Source organism: Bemisia tabaci, chromosome 5 (genome assembly GCF_918797505.1).
Source record: "Bemisia tabaci chromosome 5, PGI_BMITA_v3".
NCBI lineage: Eukaryota > Metazoa > Arthropoda > Insecta > Hemiptera > Aleyrodidae > Bemisia > Bemisia tabaci.
Genome location: NC_092797.1, coordinates 33,697,078 through 33,717,537, shown reverse-complemented (window position 1 = coordinate 33,717,537; position 20,460 = coordinate 33,697,078). Strand labels below are relative to the sequence as shown.

The following is a 20,460-nucleotide window of genomic DNA, read 5'->3' as shown; positions in this document are numbered from 1 at the left end:
GCCCTTAGTTTTTGTTGCTCACCCCCCACTTCCCCCCCGAATCGAATGGCGGCATTTTGGCGCACATCAAAGGCAGCGCACCGACTATGTTCAACCGCCATTCGTTTTCGGGAGGAGGTAGGATTCGGGCAACGCAAACTAAGGGCTGAGCAAAGGTGAGCAAATGATCCTGCGTCGTTTGACACCAATTTCAGCTCAATCGGACAATGTGGGGGTGCTGCCTTTGATGTCCCCCAAAATGCCGCCTTTCATTTTGGGGGGGAAGGGGGAGGTGAGCAACGAAAACTAAGGGCTGAGCAAAGGTGAGCAAATGATCCTGCGTCGTTTGACACCAATTTCAGCTCAATCGGACAATGTGGGGGTGCTGACTTTGATGTCCCCCAAAATGCCGCCTTTCATTTTGGGGGGGAAGGGGGAGGTGAGCAACGAAAACTAAGGGCTGAGCAAAGGTGAGCAAATGATCCTGCGTCGTTTGACACAAATTTCAGCTCAATCGGACAAAGTGGGGGTGCTGCCTTTGATGTACCCCAAAATGCCGCCTTTCATTTTGGGGGGGATGGAGGGGTGAGCAACAAAAATTAAGGGCTGAGCAAAGGTGAGCAAATGATTCTGCGTCTTTTGAGACTATTTTCATGTCAATCGGACAAAGTGGGGGTGCTAGGGTCAATGACCTCTCTGAAAGTTCAAGTTCGATTTTTGGGGGGTACAAGCCTGAGCAAAAAAAATGAAAGCGATTTTCGAGGTGAGCAAATGATGAGCAATGATGAGCAAAAGAGAAAATTTAAAATTTTAAAAGTCGGGGTGCTAACTTCACAGACATCCGCCGCGCCGCCTTCCCGGAACCCCCTATCAGCTTAACGCGGAATCAAATTTCTTGCATCGCTTCCTTTCGCTTGAAAACAAAATACCCGTGGACGCGACGAGGGTTGAGATCTTTCGGGGAACGCAGGGGTGCGAACCCCAAGGTAACTTTGGGCAGGGTCAAGGTCGACTGCTTAGGGCCGGGGTCACCCATTCAGCATCTTGCTCATTTTTTAGAGTGTTTTAACGTATTGTATAGACCCATACAGATGTGATGAAAGCAATGGGCGAAGTTAAATCGGGGACTTTTACATTTTTTTTTAACGTTTAACACTCAACTACGCCGAGTTAACACCAAGTTAAGGGTTCTTCCCAGAAATTTTGGGTCAAAGTTGGTCTTCATCTCTGGTAAATAGAGGTGAGGTCTATAATATTAGTTTACTGATAGTATGTGGCCCTAACAGGAATTATTTTGAAGAAAATCTTCCAACGAGAATTAAATTCTCACGGAATTGAACCAAAAGATTGACAAAATCAAAATGAGAAACACCCTTTAATATACTTCCATTAACAAGTGAAAAAAAATGCTGATCGGGACACACTTTTCGATGGAGTTTCGTTGAAGAGAACGAGCAGAGCTTTCAGCGAGATACATACTCAACATTTTGAAAAAGTGCATTCCGCGTTATACCACTCTTAGTGGGTCAAAAGCTGCATTTGATGTAATCTAATGATTAAACCATATGATAAAAAGAAGCGGTAAGGTGAAATGACGAGGATGCAATTTTTAACTTCTTGATTTAATTGATTCTGCGAAATCAATCAATAATGATGTCAAACTCTGATAACTAGCATAATACGTATTTTCGTCTCAAAATGTAATGAAAGTGATAAAGGAGGCACGTGCCACGAAATTAATTGAAAAACATGACGTTGGAGCAGTTAGCATTGTATTTTAGACATGGACAATGTAGCCTAAAATTCGTTAATACGATCCAGCCCATAATCGCTTAGCTATCAAATAATTAAAGAGAGTGGCAAAAATATGTTCGGTTCTTTTAATTTTAAAACATAAAACAGACCACCTTACCCTGAAGATCATCCCAAGGTCTAACCTCAGACAGCGCTACCGCTGGAACTGGGTCATCCTAAATTACTGCCCTAACTCTCGATTGGACCCTTAACTTATGAATGACTGTCTACAAGATGCGAAAGATTTCAACTTGGAAATATCTCTCCGTCTGGCGGTTCGGCCTTGCCCGCGAAATGGAGAGCGAATCATAAGTTTCGTCCCCGTCGCTGAGAGCATCTCATCTTGGCCGTAGACAAGATCAATCCGCGACGACAGAAGCCAAGGCGCGGGCGACGAAGACCGCTCGCTCGTTTCCAGCGAATATAGCCGACACTTGAACTTGGGGAGGATAGAGGTTAAAACTTAGGCGATAAGAATCCTACCGTGCTAAGGAAGAACGCCGTATGAACATTCGAGAGTTGCCAAATTTCCTAATAGAAATGTCTATTATTGAGGAAATTTATGGATATTTTTCCTTGAAATTTTCAGGAACTTAAGTTGAAATTGCGAGAAAAATTATCTGAAGATATTCATGAGTTAAGCAGGAAATTCGTGCAGGGAGTCTACTAAACAAGGTCGGTCCACAATAAGTACTTTGACAGTACTGTTTCAGTGCATTTTCGAGAAATTCAGTGCCTCCTCCGACAGAAAACTTCCGTGCGTTTTCAGTACCTCCATTTGACGAAATTAGACAAAATTAAAAAATTTGAAATTGCGACACAAATGACGGAAAATTCAACAAAAAATCCGGACCCTCTTGCGGAATTTTCGCACTTTTTCAGTACTTCCGGACCACCCTTAAAATATCAGTACGGTTTCCGGATTTTCCGGAAATTTCGGACTTGTAGACACCCTGTTCGTGTCTTATCAAAGGAAATTTGGCAACGTATGAAGGTTTATGCGGCGTTTTTCCATAGCACGGCAGAATCGGAACCGAGCGGAGAAAGGCGAGTCTCTCAAGAACGCACGTCGACATCCATTACATAAAACCGTAATCTGGCGCGGCACTCGCCGAGTTCCGCGACATCGCGAGGGACCGAGTTGCCAAAATATGAGCGGATACCCCGAACCCGGACGAGGAACGAATTTCCCGGCGAAATCGCACGTCGCCAAGGTTAGCGCGGAGCGTTGAGTGAGGAGCAAATTTAACCCGGGCGATAGACAAACTGGATATCATTTTGCAATTCGGAACTATAGGCAGAACGGTAGGTTTTCAGGAGAGCAACTTTTGCAAAAACCATTGGCGTTTTTCATCAAAACGATCAATGTTGCGGTTTGATGGTTCATTTTATAGCTATGGAGTTCCTTTAACACCCTGTGTTGACAGATTCGTCAAAAACATCACACTGTTGCCAATAATTACAAAAAAAGGCTATAGTTCCTTATTGCAAAATGAAGAATCCGGGGAAGCTCATTTTGCAATTAGGAACTATAGATTGTTTTAGCACTGACTGCATAGGGGAGACGACCCTGGTGCCACTATTACAAACTGGAGGGTTAACCCCAACAGAGAAAACACCCCTTCCTTCCATCATACGCGGAAGGGGGGAGGTGCATTGTCCCTGCGGAAAGATATTCTACAAAAAACAGGGTGTGCCAAAAATATGGATACCTACCGACTTGCTAATATTTCGAGAATGGTGGCAAATATTAACATGCAATTTGGACGGGAGGGTTTATAGATTTGATTGACATGAATCGATCAAAAAATGAAAGCATGAATCGATCGACACCGACTCGATCGACAAATTATTGAAAAACCGGTGTCATGATTCCGACATGACCGACATGAATCGATCGAAAAGTTAGAACGTGAACCGATTGACGTGATTTGATCGGCACTGATTCGATTGACGACCGTAAATCAATCAAAAACTTGCGAATCGATCGACAAATCCGTGAATCGATTGACAACCCCGTGATTCGTTCAAAAAATCCGTGAATTGATCGATAAACCCTTGAATAGGTCAACAAACCCGTGAGTCGTGAAATTTTGAAAATTCGAAAATCCAAGATTAAGGATGTGGCCTATACCTAATGCTATCTCGGCTCCTGTTCGATCGATCATGCTGATTTTTGGTATCCGGGGGTATTTTTCGACGGGTAACTCGAATTTCTGGTCAAATTTTGAAAATTCAAAAATCCAAGATGGCGGATGTGGCCTAAAATGCTATCTCGGCTCCTGTTCGATGGATCTTGCTGATTTTTGGTAACCGGGGGTATTTTTGGACGGGAAACTCGAATTTCTGGTCAAATTTTGAAAATTCAAAAATCCAAGATGGCGGATGTGGCCTAAAATGCTATCTCGGCTCGTGCTCCATCTATCGCGGTGAATCTTGGTACCAGGTAGTATTTTTGGATGGGAAACTCGAATTTCTGATCGAATTTTGAAAATTCGAAAATCCAAGATGGTGGATGTGGCCGAAAATGACCTTACTTGAGTAAGTATCCCCTGGGGGATCTTTCATTCCTCGGACACACGTTTAAAGGGGAGCTCAGAAGACGCAACCTCAAACTTGTTTTTCGTGGATTGAAATGCGAAAAATATCGGAGAAATTATTTGTGGCTTATGCGTAGTAAATACTTCAAAAAACGCAAAAATCAAAAATCACTGAACAAGCTCAATGTCAAAATTTGAAAAATTTCAATTTTTCGAAACTCGGCTAGGAATTTGAGTTTCCCGGCCAAAAATACCCCCTATACAACCAAGATTCACCACGATAGGTCGAGCAGCCCGAGATAGCATTTTAGGCCACATCCGCCATCTCGGATTTTCAAATTTTCAAAATTTGACCAGAAATTCAAGTTTCCCGTCCAAAATCCCTAATAGCACAGTTACACAATGGAATGTTTTTAAAATGTTTCAAATTATGTCAATCTCGGATCAGTCATTGACATATGTTTCGAACAAATTTTCAAAACGAATACATGAAATGGGCGAGTTGGCCGTGTTTTTGAAACGTTTTGAAAACAAATCGAAAATGTTTCTAATTGCGGTCATTCAAACTTTTTTAAAAATAAGTTGGAAACGTTTCAAACTTATTTCAAAAAGGCATAAATAACCCACCCAAAAAATGTGTAAGAATTGTGTCAGCTATGTGTTGTCAATATATTGCAGTCCGTTCAATAAACTATATCAGAAAGGTTTCAAAAACATTTCAAAACCATTGCCACAGCTAAGCCTATGATTGAAACATATTTACGGAACATTTCTGTCACAATTTATATGAAAATCAATGAACCTTTATTGACATCTATCGGAAAAAATTTGTAATTGTGTCAATTTTTTTTTAACGACTCAGGCACAGATTCATATTAGATTTGTGTACGATATGTTGGGAAAGGAGATCAACTAAATATTTTGGAAACATTTCTAAAACATATTTAAAACGTTGCTGCAGAAATTCTTGGAAGTTCGAAGTTTCTGAGAAATAAACCTGACATATTTCTGACACAATTTAGCAACGTTTCCAAGATCCTTCAAAAACATGTTTCAGAAACAACTGGCAGATATTTCGTATTTTTAATCTGATAAGGTACAGCTATATGTTGAATCTATGTATGAAACGTGACGGAATGGTATTTGAAACGCCTTCAGATTTTCGTGTACGAATTTCCCTCATTGCTCTCCAGTTGAAATACTCGTATCACTCTCATTTAATTGATCCGCGGCGATCGTACGTCATAACCATTTATAAAATTAATTTAAACGCATAAGGGTAAGGAAATTTATTTCAGAAATGTGTCAGGAATATATCAGTTAAACAAAACAGTGCCTTGATTGTCATTAAAACCTGGTGAACACAAGTTGAAAACATTTCTCAGACCTTTCTAAAAATTTTCCTAGATCAAACTGAACCCACCAGAGAGCGTTGACGTTTCATTTTCCAATTTTACCAAATTTTGGTTTATTTTTTTGTCTCAAGGTTTACTTTTTGGCTATTTAATTATGCAGAGTTAAAACTAGTTTTAAATTCTTGGTATGCATCGCATTTATCTCCATAAGAGCTTATAAGTTATGGATTATCTAAAATATTGAAACCGTACATCATGCTTTGCGTATACTTTTCTAAAGTGAGGACGTCCTAATCCCTCTGATAGTTTAATACTGATGGAGTGAACCCATAGTTCCATACTCTCCTTAGGCATAGTCTGTAATCAGGCCGCCCAGGCACTTGATTTGATAGCTATAATGCCTCCACGACATTTGCTAAAACAGATGTCTGAAAATTTTTGTACGGTTAAGAAGTAGTGACATGCGGATGTATTCAACACAGAGTGGGCTCGTGTTTAACACTACATGGACTGTAGTGATTATACCGAAAATGTGTCATCAACATTTAGAAAATCAGAGGAAAATCTGAGTTAAAGGCTCATTGTTTTACAATGCAAATGTGTCAAAAATGCACTGCCAACGGAGACCTTTGCCCATGGTGTCATTGAAATATGTAAAAAATGAATTCGAAACATTTCGGTGACACAATCTGCAAATGTTTCACAGACACATAAAATGTGGTGACATGGGAATGTGTTGAACACAGAGTGGCTTCGTGTTTGGCACTTCATTCGGGTTTTTAAAGTATCACGTGAAACATTTCAGAAATGAGGCTTGGTGTCATTGACACGTTTTAAAAACATCTCTAAGACTAGGTGTGCTATTACGGTACCTCCTGGTACCAAAAATCAGCAAGATCGACCAAACAAGAGCCGGGATAGCATTTTAGGCCACATCCGCCATCTTGGATTTTTGAATTTTCAAAATTTGACCAGAAATTCGAGTTTCCCATCCAAAAATACTACCTGGTACCAAGATTCACCGCGATGGATGGAGCACGAGCCGAGATAGCATTTTAGGCCACATCCGCCATCTTGGATTTTTGAATTTTCAAAATTTGACCAGAAATTCGAGTTTCCCGTCGAAAAATACCCCCGGATACCAAAAATCAGCAAGATCCATCGAACAGGAGCCGAGATAGCATTTTAGGCCACATCCGCCATCTTGGATTTTTGAATTTTCAAAATTTGACCAGAAATTCGAGTTTCCCGTCCAAAAATACCCCCGGATACCAAAAATCAGCAAGATCCATCGAACAGGAGCCGAGATAGCATTTTAGGCCACATCCGCCATCTTGGATTTTTGAATTTTCAAAATTTGACCAGAAATTCGAGTTTCCCGTCGAAAAATACCCCCGGATACCAAAAATCAGCAAGATCGGTCGAACAGGAGCCGAGAATGCCGAGAAAGCATTATGCCGTCCTGTCTATAGTTCCGAATTGCAAAATGGGAAATCCGAGTTTCGCATTACGCAATAGGGAACCATAGTATAGGTCCCAATTGCAAAATGAACGTCGCGTGATCCTGCGACGGCAAATTTTTGCGGGGTCGCTGAAGCGGGATAAAAATTGTTTTTGAGGATTTTCTTTTTCTCAATAGTAAGTAAATACCCTCCTGATACGAAATTCATCATAAAAAAAAAATCGAAAATTTGACCCTAGTTCCTTATTGCATAAAACTGTCCAACTGTTCCTGACATATTCGCGAGGTGCCTCCTGGGTCCCCCGCGGTTGCGGAAGAGCGCGGACGCGATAGCGGCCGCATCGGGAAAACAAAGGATGGGAAATCGAGCGCGGACCAAGGATTTTTCAAAGCTTCCTCTTTTGAGCTGCACAGCTGGCGCCTGTCTCGTTGCTATTCCAGGCTGCTATCGCATCCGTACGGAAACCTATACGGCTACGGGTTGCCCGCACGACGCGACGGCCGGCCGCTGGGTCGGTGGCACGATCCGCGCTCGGCTCGATCCAAGGATAAGTGGTGAGCCGAAGCCAAGTTGAGCGATAAGGAAGCCGGGCGACGAGCGAGCGTCGAGCGCCGACCTAGCAACAGGATGTGACCGACGCGGGACGCAGGGAAGCGCGCGTTTTACCGCCAATATGCCACTCCAGGGATCCGTTCCTCCACGCCTAGCGACTTAAATGGGGATTAGAGACGTTGCTTATTACTCGAGTGTCACCACTTCGCCGCTACCTGAGAGCCCCGCCGGCAGCTGTCGCCAAGGGGTGAGCTCCCGGTCTACACTTAAATTTTCAAATCAACGATTTTTTTTATTTTGGAGCTTGGGTTTGAAGTACGCGTCTCGGCAAGTCCCTTCAGCGACCTGAAGGCAACAGCTGTTGAGGAAACTTTCCTTAACTTGAAAATTTTCGATTACTCAAATCTCAGAAAAATTGTAACATTAGAGAAAAAACACATTGGAACTGCAGTCCAGACTCTTAAAAACATCGACAAGAAAAAGTACTCTTGATTCAATCAGAATCTACCTTAAATCAAAAACCAAGCCTCTTAATTTAAGCGGATTTCGTTTTGATTCAAGCAAAATTCCGATTTAATCAAGAGTATTTTTTCTTGTCAATGTTTTCAAGAGTCTGGACTCTAGATCCAATGTGTTTTTTTTTTGTTTTTTTTTCCAGTGAACTTACATCGATTAAGAGGGGGCCCTTTCTCGTTGAAGGCTTGAACAGGGTATCTAATTTTTTTTTTCATTTCGGGGAATTCTGATTTGTCCTGATGTTTGACTGCTAAATCCTGATTTCATAATATATTCAAGTCCTGGTCAAATCCTGATTTTAGGAGGAGAAAAATTAAAATTTCTAGGTACATAAGCGTAAGCGAAAGCATACAAAAAATTCGATAGGACGGCCGAATTTCCTCGAATCCTAATTTTACGACCATTTTCCATCAAATCCTGATTGACCTCAAATCATGATAGAATCAGGAAAATCCTAATGCTGGCAGACACCATGTAGAAGGATTTACTGTAGATGTTCGACCTACATTCAAAATGTTTAAAAAATATTAGGTCTTGTCCTCACGAGCGTCGAGCGTGGTTCACGGAACTCTGGGCGAACTTGTTAGAGCTCAGTTGTCTAACTTGTTTCTCAAATCCCTCAGGTAGTTCGAGGAACTAATTCGCCTAAACTGCGCTCGCCAGGAGACCTTACAGGAACTCTCTTAACAAAAATAACAATTCTTCGAAATACACCTTGTACGAAAACTTGGCTGAAACGAAGTCATGGCTCAATTTCATTACCCATAAGATTTGTGCGTACAAAAAAATGGTTTAAAATTAAAAACTACAGGTACCGAAATCGAGTAATCACGCACCCCGTTTTTTTTTTTTTTTTTTACTGAATCGAAACTCTCGAGGCTCTTTACCCGTCATCGATGCGGAATGGGTAGATTACCTTCCTACGCGAGTCGAATCGTTTTAGTTTCTCGGCAGAGGAAAGAGCGAATCGGCACGTAAGAAAACTTGCGACTTTAAAAAGTAATCTGCGAGTCTCGCTGGTGGAAACTCCCTAATGAGGTTATAAAACGTTATTCGGCCATCCGATTATCTGGCTCGAGCAAATTATGTTTCGCTCCCGAACGGCCCCGATTCTACACGAAGCACGTGAGCAGTGGCGATTTTGCAAGTTGGCAACACTTTTCCCCTCCATTTAAATCCATTAAAAATATAGATTTCGGTAAAATGCGCTGCCTCCCCTAAAATCGATAATTTAACATACATTTAAATGGAGAAAAAACAATGTTGCCACCTTGTTGTGCCACTACACGTGACGTGCGCAAGGCACGGTTTTATCGCACCATCCCCTAACCTGCCCAGCGATGAAATTTCCATAACGCTAATAGCAATTGGACGTATCTCTGCCCAACGGAAGTATGTGCGCTAAGGCATGGGCCCTGAGACCCGTAAGAATATACGCATAACAGGGTTCACGTCGTAACGCACATAGTTCCGTTCTGTGGAAATTCGTCTAATTAATAGAAATGACCCGAACAATCAAAATCGAATTAACGAGCTGGATTTAAATACAGCGTGATAAAAAAACCGAGACCTTGAACCTGATTCTTAAATATTATCGAGAACAGATTACGAGAGGTTGAGCTTGTGTTCAAGGCCGCGACTTGAGTTTTCGAAGCCGTTGATGAGGAATTATCGTCGTTGTACACTATTAATCACGGCTGCACGGGACTCCCGAAAAATTTTCAGAGAAAATAGTGAGTTCGCTCGGGTGCTGTGAGGCGAACCACGCTAAAATAAACACGATAATCGCTCCGCGTCGAGGTCGCTTCAACACATCGTATTTTCATCACGCGCTTTTCCGACTTCAAGTATTTTACACGACTCAAATATTTAAGCCACGCGACATTGGCGAAAGGTCACGGTGGGCTCTGAAAATTTAATATAGAGGATTCAAAAAGGCCGAGGGAACAAGTACTAGTCGCCGCGATTACTTAATGACATCATTTTAGAAAACTGCGGACCGCAAAAATCAAACGTGAAGACTCAGATAGATTTTTTTAAATTCAGAATATTCAATTCAGGGTCCGTAAGAAAAAAAATAACCTGAGTATTTTGGGAGTAAACCATCGGTGCTACCGATAATTTGCGACTCTTCATTTTGGTTAATAATATTTAGCGTGGGAAAACGTCAAAAATGGTGACAACTTAACCAATATACGAATCATGTTGGTGTAAAATGTATGCTTATCGGGGAAAATGTACAAGGTATAGTCCATTTTCAACATTGGTAGCTGAAAACTGCGTTAATTTTTTTCTTACATGTTTTCTGTTAATATAAATTCAAAATCTAATAGTTTCGTGTCTAAATTACTTAACTGACAGGACATTTAATGCTATCAAATTAACTGTTATCAATTTAGAACACCTAGCTTGCTATTTTCAATTTTTAGTAGGAATTGCGAATTACTTGGATGTCATTAGAAGTGATAAAATTGGCATATAATCGGCCACAGTGTCAAATAAATCTTATTCGAGAATAAAAGGTATGTGTTATCAGTTTTTACATCCTGAGAATGCACAGCGATAAGAAGTACTACTTTGAAAGCAATTTACTTAGTTAAGTAATCGATTACAAAAGAAAAGGGAAAATGAGAGAAAAGAACATTAAAACCAAACACAGGCCACGAGAACCTACTTATGTCATGAGTTTTACTTAGAAATTATTAGTGCATTTTTTCAGAACATATTAATTCATTTCTCTCTTCAAAAGAGAACTTACTTCGGAGGTCATACATTGCACGTCATGATAGTCAAATATTATACGACCGAAATTTAGTACAAGGGATCGTGAATTTAAAACCGATTCATGAGAGGATAATGAAGGATGACGAATGATGACGTCAGAAAATTACCCTACGGAAGCGACATGGATACTTTACCAAGTAAGATAAACAACTTAGGATAAGAGGCACAATATGACGTATATCTGTTGAAAGAGGCATATATTCATGCAAAAATAGGCCCCGTTTCGAGAGCTTCAGGGGGCAATCGGGCTGCGGTGTTTACTCAGAAACGTGACCTTATTCTTGTTGAAATAGGGCATCATGCAATGAATGATTTCTGGGCTTCCGAACTTCCGATTCCTCGCGCTCATCCTCGCCCAGCCTTGAGGCGTCGCAGCGATTCTTTCGCCGAACGATTCGGGAACCGGGCGCTTGAAGGAGATGAAAATTCCATCCGATGGCCCGGAAACGACCCACAATGGCAAGAGTTAGTGGGGCAAGTCGGACAAAACTTTGAAACTTTAAAAGCTCAAAACTCCATCATTACAGAACGTGGAGGTCTTGAAAGCGGTACCATTAGTTTCCTCGTAACATTCACTTCAGGAAACAACCCTCGAACTTTAAAATCCCACGAAATAAACATCTACATTTGCAGCTTTATTTAAAAAATTCGTGTTCGACCTTTCCACTGGGAAAAAAACCACATTGGATTTAGAGTCCAGACTCTTAAAAACATCGACAAGAAAATATACTCTTGATTCAATCGGATTTTTGCTTCGATTAAGAACCAAGCCTCTTAATTCGAGCGGATTTCCTTTTGATTTAAGCTTAAATCTGATTGATCCACTGTGCGACCCAGCGAAGGGACGCAGGGACACGCTTGCGCGCGACCCGAGTCGAACGCAGTCGATTCACCCTGATGAGGGTCTTAAAATAAATCGCGCGGATTGTAAAATTTCAAGGAAAACAAAACAAGAGCGAATAAAAATAGACGCGATATTTTACATCTAATCGCGCCCGAGATCTGAATTAATTGAGCCATCCGGAAATCAAAGTCGGGGCTGTAAAACTGCCTCCGAATCCACGCCGTTTCCGGGCTGAATTCTTCTCCTCGTGGGACGTTAAGGGGGATTTTCTCGGACTCAGTTGAGGGCCTTGCACCGTCTCAACTCGGGGGCCATGGTCGCAAGTGCTTCTCAACGCTTTTGTTATCACTCCTTCAACATTGAGCTTACGAGGTATCTAATTCTGATCAGGCAGTCAGGCAAACTGTACTTCGGGGGTGGGAATAAAAATAAGTCGGAGTTAGTTTTGTACGATTTGACGCGAGGCTAACCAGAATATTGGCCCTTTAAGGACGGAAGCTAGGAAATTCAAGAAAAACTCCGTTTATCAGCCCTGTGGCCACCCTTCGAAATGAATGAATGAATTAAATAATTGAAATCACTAATACTGAGAATTATGGTTTGAAACTATGACCAAGTTGTGATGAGCTGGTAGGGAGTGGTAGTGGTGAGAGGCAGTGGTGAGTACCCAGTCATTTGTGACCCCAGGCGGATATTTAGCAAGCTTAGGTTCTACATTTGGGCGCATTTTGCCAGACTCCAAGAAAATGATTAACAGATGGAATAGGTAAGGAATTTTCGTGGCTGAAGTCAGAAAGGTCTTCAGTTAGGTAACCTACATTCATAAAACTCATTGAGGCTCCATACTTATTTTACTTCGTCCAAAGGGGGAGAAAAATAAGTTGGTACAGAGAGCTAGACAGCTAAATAAAAAACCCTTAAAGCCTGCGGGCAAATATTTTCGCAGAAGGCCTTGGAAAATGAAATGCAATATACTTAAAAATGTAACGGAACATCAGACAGCTAGGTACCTGCCATTTCTGCTTTGACTGCGACCACGACAAGAAACATTTGAATAACTAAGGGACGCGTAAATCAAAATTAACTTCTAGTCGAAATGATCAGGAAAACTGTCGATGGAGGAGTTCTCGAGTACGGAAGCAGATTGCAAAATCCTGCACTCAGCTATTTCCCTAACATAGGCAGGCATAGGAATAGGAATGAGCCTATTCGAGCATGCTTGAGATCATCAGAAAATGAAAGGAGGGTCGGGTCACCTTCCCTCTCGACCGATTGCTCTGAACGAATTCATAGGAGAGCCTAAAATTCGGTAAGTATGTGGTTCGATAAAATGTGGAGCTGACTATCTGTGGGGGTTTTCATGAAAGATACTACAGACGAAGGATGAGCAGTGAAATCATTTAGATTGATAATATTAAGCGAAATTCAAATTGGGAATTTAATCTTCGTGAGGAAGTCAGCTTTGATAAATGGACACGTGATGAAACGAATAAGGCAGGTTGATTTTAACCCTACTTAAATATTTGAAATTAAAGGCAGGAAACAGGTTCGAGATGAGGATAATAAAGGAGTTTCCCTGATCTGTTTGTAAGGATTGTAGGTTAACAGACCCCGCAATTTCTAGGAAGTGAATAATTCAGATTCGAAATAAGAATAACACGGTAAGTACGATAGGAGTTGAGTGATTAATATCAAGTCGACTTCGATGGGAGCACGCGTTCACAGAAGAATTCCGAGTAAGTCAGGGATGAAACGATAAGTTAAAGTTGCAGGAGCTACCATGAGAGGGCAATAATTGGTAATTAAAAATTGAAAATATAAAGCGCTGGTTGAAATAAGTTGCTTGAATAAGATAAGAGTTGGAGGGAAAAGAAAATGAGCAAATACCTGAGTAGCATCTGAATACGGTGTTGATGAGTTTTTATCCACTAACTGAGATCCAAACATGGGTAACCCACTAGATGTGGGACTATCGGAACGACTTAAATCACTGTGCTGGGGCACCATGATCAAAAAATTTAAAACATAACACTAACTTCCAATAAATAAAGAACGGAGAGAAATTAAAAACACTTCAGTATTTAAACACCATGAAAATTAGAGACTGCTATTCACAAAATGCACGAGGAGAAAAAATGAAAATTAAATTTTTGAGCCGATTAACTGTAATTAAATTGCTTTGAAGGTTTCGCGTAAAAAAATGAAGGTATCAAAACTAATTCATCGATGCATTTCCGAAACGTTTTCAACAGGGACGAACACGTTTCACACACTTGCACAGATATTCGGCGGACGAGCGACAACTAGATAGCGAAGCGTCAGGCAGCGACTGACTTGCTCCGCGTGGAAATGTTGTGGTACTCCGCGATTCGGATCAAAACAATCCCCCACCACTGCGGGACCGACGAATCACAGGCGGGCGCGGCGGCGTCAAAATGGGCCGCAGCACTTGCGCGCTCCAGCTGCAGCTGAGTGTAAACAACCTGGGAACAGATAAACGCACATTGTCAGCTACATATTATCATTATTCGTACGCTACTGAGTTCATGAAACTTTTTAGAAACATGAACGCTAAAGATCCATGCACTGTTTATCTCTTTTTTTCATTTGATAAACTTTCTTCTTTTTCATACACTACAATCATCGAGCTATTCATGCTGAGGAAAAACCAATTAATTAGGGGATGAAAATGCATATGACATTGTTACAGTGATTACAGTAGCCAGTACATAAACAACATAAAACTCATATTATTTTATGTATAAATCAATTGAAAATGTACGAAATGATGAGTTATCAGGTTTCATCATGTTTACAATTTTCAATTTTGACAGTCCGTCAAGGATGTAAGATTCACCCCATCTCATTTTAAATTAATTTTGGTTTGTTTTTAGAATTAACAGAGTGACAGAGAATAAATGTTTATTTTTCCCGTATTTTTTCCAACAGGTTAAAGTTCGTCCCTCTAATGTACGATGAGAAAGGCACTTTACAATTGCTAGGTTCAGGCGAAGGCAGAAAAATAGCAGGTAGATAATTTCATTCGGAAAGGTGGGAAGCTTGAATTTTAGGATGAGAGAAAATTATCGTTGACTAAATCTAATTTTTTACTGTGGTTTCCTAGGAAGAGATAGGAGTATGAAATGAGGGAAAGTTCGAAATTTACGAAAATGTGTCGATTTCCTGACTCGATCGGAGAAAAAATTTAAATGATTTATGATGTATAAATGTAACATGCACAATATTCGTGGATCATGAGGAAGAAAAAATATTGTTAACAAATTCTGCTCCCATGGATAAAAACTAGGAACTCTCTTCCGGACGAAGACATTGCACTACCTCTTTTTTTCATCACCTTGAACTTGACGGATCTGCTCACTCAAAGCACGTGGGTAAATACATAAATACTTAAAATTCGAGAAGAAGGGGAAAGAAAATCTATAGGTATCTTAAACCTATCAGAGAAAGTGCAACGGCTTTCACTTGGGATGAGCATTTTAAAGCACCGCGTGTTTGAGGGGGTGAAATTCTGACACAAGAAAACTCACCAAAATTGGTTCAGAGGGTACGTTGAATCCGTATCTACGCGTGTAATGTGGTTACTTTGATGCTGACATCCATGACGACTTAAAACTTGTCAGCTGATCAACTAACTCACGTGTGCTGAGGGCGGCGAGACTTTCCTTGGCAAACGAGGCAACGCAACTAACTGGGAGCGAGACCGTGAATGAAAACACTCGCTCTCGGACCCAAAACACTGGCTCGCGGCCCAATTTTGACGCCGCCGCTTCTCGCCGCACCCGCCAGGGGCAGCACGGTACATGGTACACTTTCGTTCACGGCGCTCATCCCATCGCCGTTGCGCAATATATTCGCCGGGGTTCGTTAAACTTTCGGCCTAGCCTTGAGGGTTGCCACCGTCCTCGCCCGAGCTTCGACTCGGGGTATTTGCAATGAGATTAAAAGGTTTGGCTGACCCTCAAATAAATGATCCAAGGGCTCACTCTTCTCAAACTAACGGCGAGATAAACCTACCTTATGACTACCTCACTCCGGGTGCGCGGCGATAAGCGCTGCGAACACGAACCCCTGAGCCATGCGCTTTAGTCAGAGCCAATGCTTGAATTGCACCTATGAAGTTGCTACTGGGGTTTCGACACAGCATATCGACGGCGATCCTGCAAACATGCGTATCTCAGTGTCAGTGGAGATGTTGCATGTGTGAGGGATTTGCGATTTGACCATTGATTCTTATGCAAAAGTTTGCGAGAAACACGATGGTGCCACTGGTTTTCTCTGAAATCATCTCCCAAGCTCAAAAAAAGCTCTCAAAGTGAGGCCAAAATGGAGGGGATATCCCACCCTACTCTGAGAGTCCACCTCTACATCAAAACAAACTCTCCGTGCAAAGATAGGGAGCAAATACATTAGCAGGGTTGCCACTTTATTTGGGGACTCAAAGACTGAAAACACGACAACCTTGCGAATGTATTTTCTCCCTATCTTTGCATGGAGAGTTTGTTTTGATGTAGAGGTGGACTCTCAGGGTAGGGTGGGATATCCCCTCCATTTTGGCCTCACTTTGAGAGCTTTTTTTGAGTTTGGAAGATGATTTCAGAGAAAACCAGTGGCACCATCGTGTTTTTCGTGAACTTTTACGTTAGAATCAATGGTCAAATCGCAAATCCCTCACACATGCAACATCTCCGTTGTAGCGTTTCGAAATCTCCTCTCCTATTTTATTTTTGAAGGGGAGACCGGACTTGGCTTGAAGTTTTCACAGAATATTCCTCATAAAGAAATGAAAAATATTTGACATTTTTAAAAAATTATGTCCAGTAGTATGTCAGGTGGAAAATAAAGTAAGACAGGAAGTCTGAAACGCCGTGAACTCGGATGCTCAATTTTGCAGTTTCACCATCGAATTACCATGAACCTTAGACATTTTTGAATGGAATTCTCAGTCAATAGACGATGCACTTCTTTTTGGTGGAATGAGGACTTAAAATTTGTGTTTCTCCTAACAGTGCTTCTTGTGAAGTGACCGTAAATAGCGAATAAAGTAATTAAAAAAAATTATGAAAATGATGAAGTATGATTGATAAGTCATAAGCTGCATTTACGTAAATTGAGTTTGCAATGACCTAGAATCAAGACGATGATTCTTTAGTGTATGTTGTAGGCGAAGACCAGTCTTTGTTAATAAAAAAATTACTTTCACGAGAATCAATTTTAATTTGTGTTTAAATTATTATTTTTATCAATTTGTCCATGCGTTAACTGATTCCTAATCATACAAATACTTCGAAACACAACACATCAATTCATAATATAACTTTTCTCACAGAGCAATTTCAAAGTTTTAAGCGGCAAAATATCTCGAAAAAATACGAGGTAAAGTCACCTCTCCACGCAGAACGTCCTGGTCGGACGTTAGGTCAAATTCCCTGCTTTCTACCGCGAGCAAAATCGTGACTACTGAGGGTGATACCACTATTCGGCCATGAGGGATTTCGGTTTGCCTACATCGAAAATTGAAGGCAAACTGACAGTAAGGTAAAGTCACCGATCTGCACGCCACGCTCTTTGAATAACCCTGTTTTCTTCCTGGAGCTATCGTGACATCTGAGAGTGATACCACTATTCGGCCACGAGGGAGCTCGGGTTGCCTACATTGAAAATTGAAGGCAAACTAACAGTGAGGTAAGGTCACCGCTTTGCATGCCACGCTCGGTGAATTATTCTTGCTTTCTTTCTCGACCAATCGTGAAATCTGATAATGGTACCATCATCTGGCTATGTGTAGACTTTTGTACCCTACACAGACTGATGAAGACTGGGCAGACTGATGAAGAGCAAACGTCAACTCTATGACATTTTTCAAGGTTTTCCCTGATGCTAAAAAGATTCCCTGAAAATTATTAATTTTTCAGGTTTTTAGGTGCCCTGGTATTTCTCGTCAAAGTTTGCGTATAAGATATTTAAAAATTAGTCAAGAGGAGCGTCGGACCCTGTCTTCCGAGGGGTATCCAGTCCACCACCCCCCCTTCCCCCTAGTATGGGGCGCGGACCTCTCAGAAGTGTTCGCCACCTGGGCCTTTTTACTAGTCTGGCTTTGCTTTTGGAGAGGAACTTTCAAAAGAAGCACAGGGACGAATGTACGATTGTACACCTAAAAATTGCAAGCTAAATAAGAAAATGTGCTTTATCTTATTTAGAAGCATGTTTATGAATTAAATGGGATACCATGTTACGCGAAACTGCTTCCTTAGCTTCAGACAAACGTTAGGACCCCAACATTTTCTAGACATCGAGGGAAAGAGCCTTGCCTTTTCTTTGAGAGGCATTCATTTTTTACTCCGGACTATTGACGCGTGCGTTTGCACATTTGGAATTAGGCTCGTTAATACGAGAAACGGCCCGTAGCCTTCAATAGTCACTAGTCACTACGATCAGACTAATTTGGATACATTAATCGCAATTTTTCATTCAGACGACGATTTTTCCCCTATTCTGAAGGTGTACATTAATGTATCTGGGTCAAAGCAATTTACTAGACTGCGACCTTATACTCATATTTTCAATCTCAGTGACAATCATCTCGAAAACTCCAGATATGAAACCGGAGAGACTTACTATTGTTTCTTGACGTGTCCTTTGGCTGCCATAGATAGATCTCATACAAATTTGCGTTCAAAAAATAACGTTTAATTTTTCTTGTTAGTTCAATATTCATCGTTGTTGTTGAGGGGAGGGATGCTCTTCACAGTCTTTTTCCTTGAAATGAAATGCCGATAATAATCGTGGTAGATCAAAAATGGAGGTGAGGTTCCATTTCATTCTAATTATGATTATATGTTTAAGTTCCTATCAATAAGGAATATTTTTGGATTCCTATTGTGGATATCTACTATTGGATTCCTAACTTTTAGTGTCATAGCGATAAGTTAATCTACATACGATGGATATTTTGATCGGAAAATATTTGTTTCTCTCCGCGTGGTATAATCATCCATTCACTGTAACCATTCTTCGAACAGTATGCTCTTCACAACCGTCGACAACATGCAATTGCGACGTAAAATTAAGAGGCTCGCCTCGAAGTGACAGTCAAAAAAACACAAACAATCGCATTGGCATTTGTTTACTTTGATTTGGGATATTTGCGCTTAAATTTTCCTGAAATAATACTCCTTAATTTACTTTTATGAGTCGCTTCATATAGTTCAATTAAAATCCAGTTGCTGATCCCGCAGGAAAAAAAAAAAAAAAAACACTTGCAAGAGTTGGCAAAGAAATGGAGCAGTCATAAAAGACTGTAAGCTCAGAAACTAATTAATTAGCATTAAGTCATTGGGAAATTTTCCCGAGAAAAGCTCACAAGGAATTTCCCAATGGGTTTATGGGGGAATTTTTATTTTTATTTTAAATTTGTAATCAACAAGTTTTAAAACTTATTTTATAGTGCAAGGTAATACGCGTGAGTTGGTTTAATTCGCATTGAGCTTAAAATTATTGAGGCATTTTGGAGGTGTGGCCAAGTAAATTAGATCTACCTTATTACAGCCAAGTGTATCTTTGTTGCTCGCATATAGTGGGACGTCTCTCTAACCTTCTGTCTAAAACTTCTCTCTATAACTTATAACTTACATTATGAGCATGTACACTCTTGCCTATACACCGAGAGCTAACAAAATGGTTATCCTTAATTCAATCGAGATGGTTATTCGTCAGTACTAGTGTCAGTGCCGTTATTCCCTCAAATAAAACGTTATTCGTCGGTAAGATATCCCTAACCGAAAAATCTTCTTAAAAATGTGTAGAGTGTTAGCCCTTACAATTTCAAACTGTTCTAAATTTTACATTTCAAACTCACAGGAAACTAACTGAAAGTGGATTAATGATGCGGTGTTTCCCAGGCGTGGACACATTACTGCAAACAACTACCACTGCTCCTCAGCCGTGCACTTTACCTACTTTTGAGTGCAAAACAATGCACTGTTATTTACATAGAGAGTTAACCAATATGAAGTTTGATACGAATAAGTGCAACTACATTACAGCAAGCAACTATAACTGCTCCCAAGCCGCTCACTTTGCCTACTTCAGTATTGAAGGCGACCTGGTCAAAATGAGCGCGCAACGATGCACTGCTGAAAGCAGTCCTCTAATGTTGCAATGAAGATTAAAATTTGCGACTTATGCCATCAGTAATTCGGAACTGATATTACTCATCGTTAATGGCTCGCACAATGAGGACGAAATTGCACAACCTTAGAAACGCTGTAGTGTACTTGGCTCCTTTCAACGGCTGCTGCTCAATACAACGTGAAAATGAGCTTTGAGATTAAACTTCAGATCTCCCTATTTCTGGGATCTGAGAATATTTCAGAGAATGCCTCAAAGGCGAATATCGTCAATGGCTTCTTGCGTTTAAAGCTTTTATTAATTTCTGTTTTAGGGACACGCGACACCCCGGCACTGCATATTATTAGACGCCGATAAGAGAGGACTAGGAGGAGGATCATTTTGAAGTTAATTCAGGGAATGCGATAGCTTCGTATCATTCGCTCCTCGCAGTATTTCATACTTCCTGCTCTGAAGAAAATGTTCCTGGTTAATATTGGAATTTT

The 20,460-nt window shown here is 40.9% G+C and overlaps 1 protein-coding gene across 1 annotated transcript in view; it reads right to left on the bottom strand.

The window, feature by feature from the left end:
* Window positions 1-15,547, bottom strand: part of LOC109037414 (uncharacterized) — a 67,186-nt gene extending 51,639 nt beyond the window's left edge. Inside the window, exons 1-2 of the mRNA XM_019052072.2 lie at window positions 15,376-15,547; window positions 13,715-14,310 (exon numbers count right to left, since the gene is read on the bottom strand). Coding sequence (XP_018907617.2) covers window positions 13,715-13,834 — 120 coding nt within the window. The 5' untranslated portion in view covers window positions 13,835-14,310; window positions 15,376-15,547. The remainder of the gene's footprint in view (window positions 1-13,714; window positions 14,311-15,375) is intronic.
* Window positions 15,548-20,460: the final 4,913 nt, after the last annotated feature.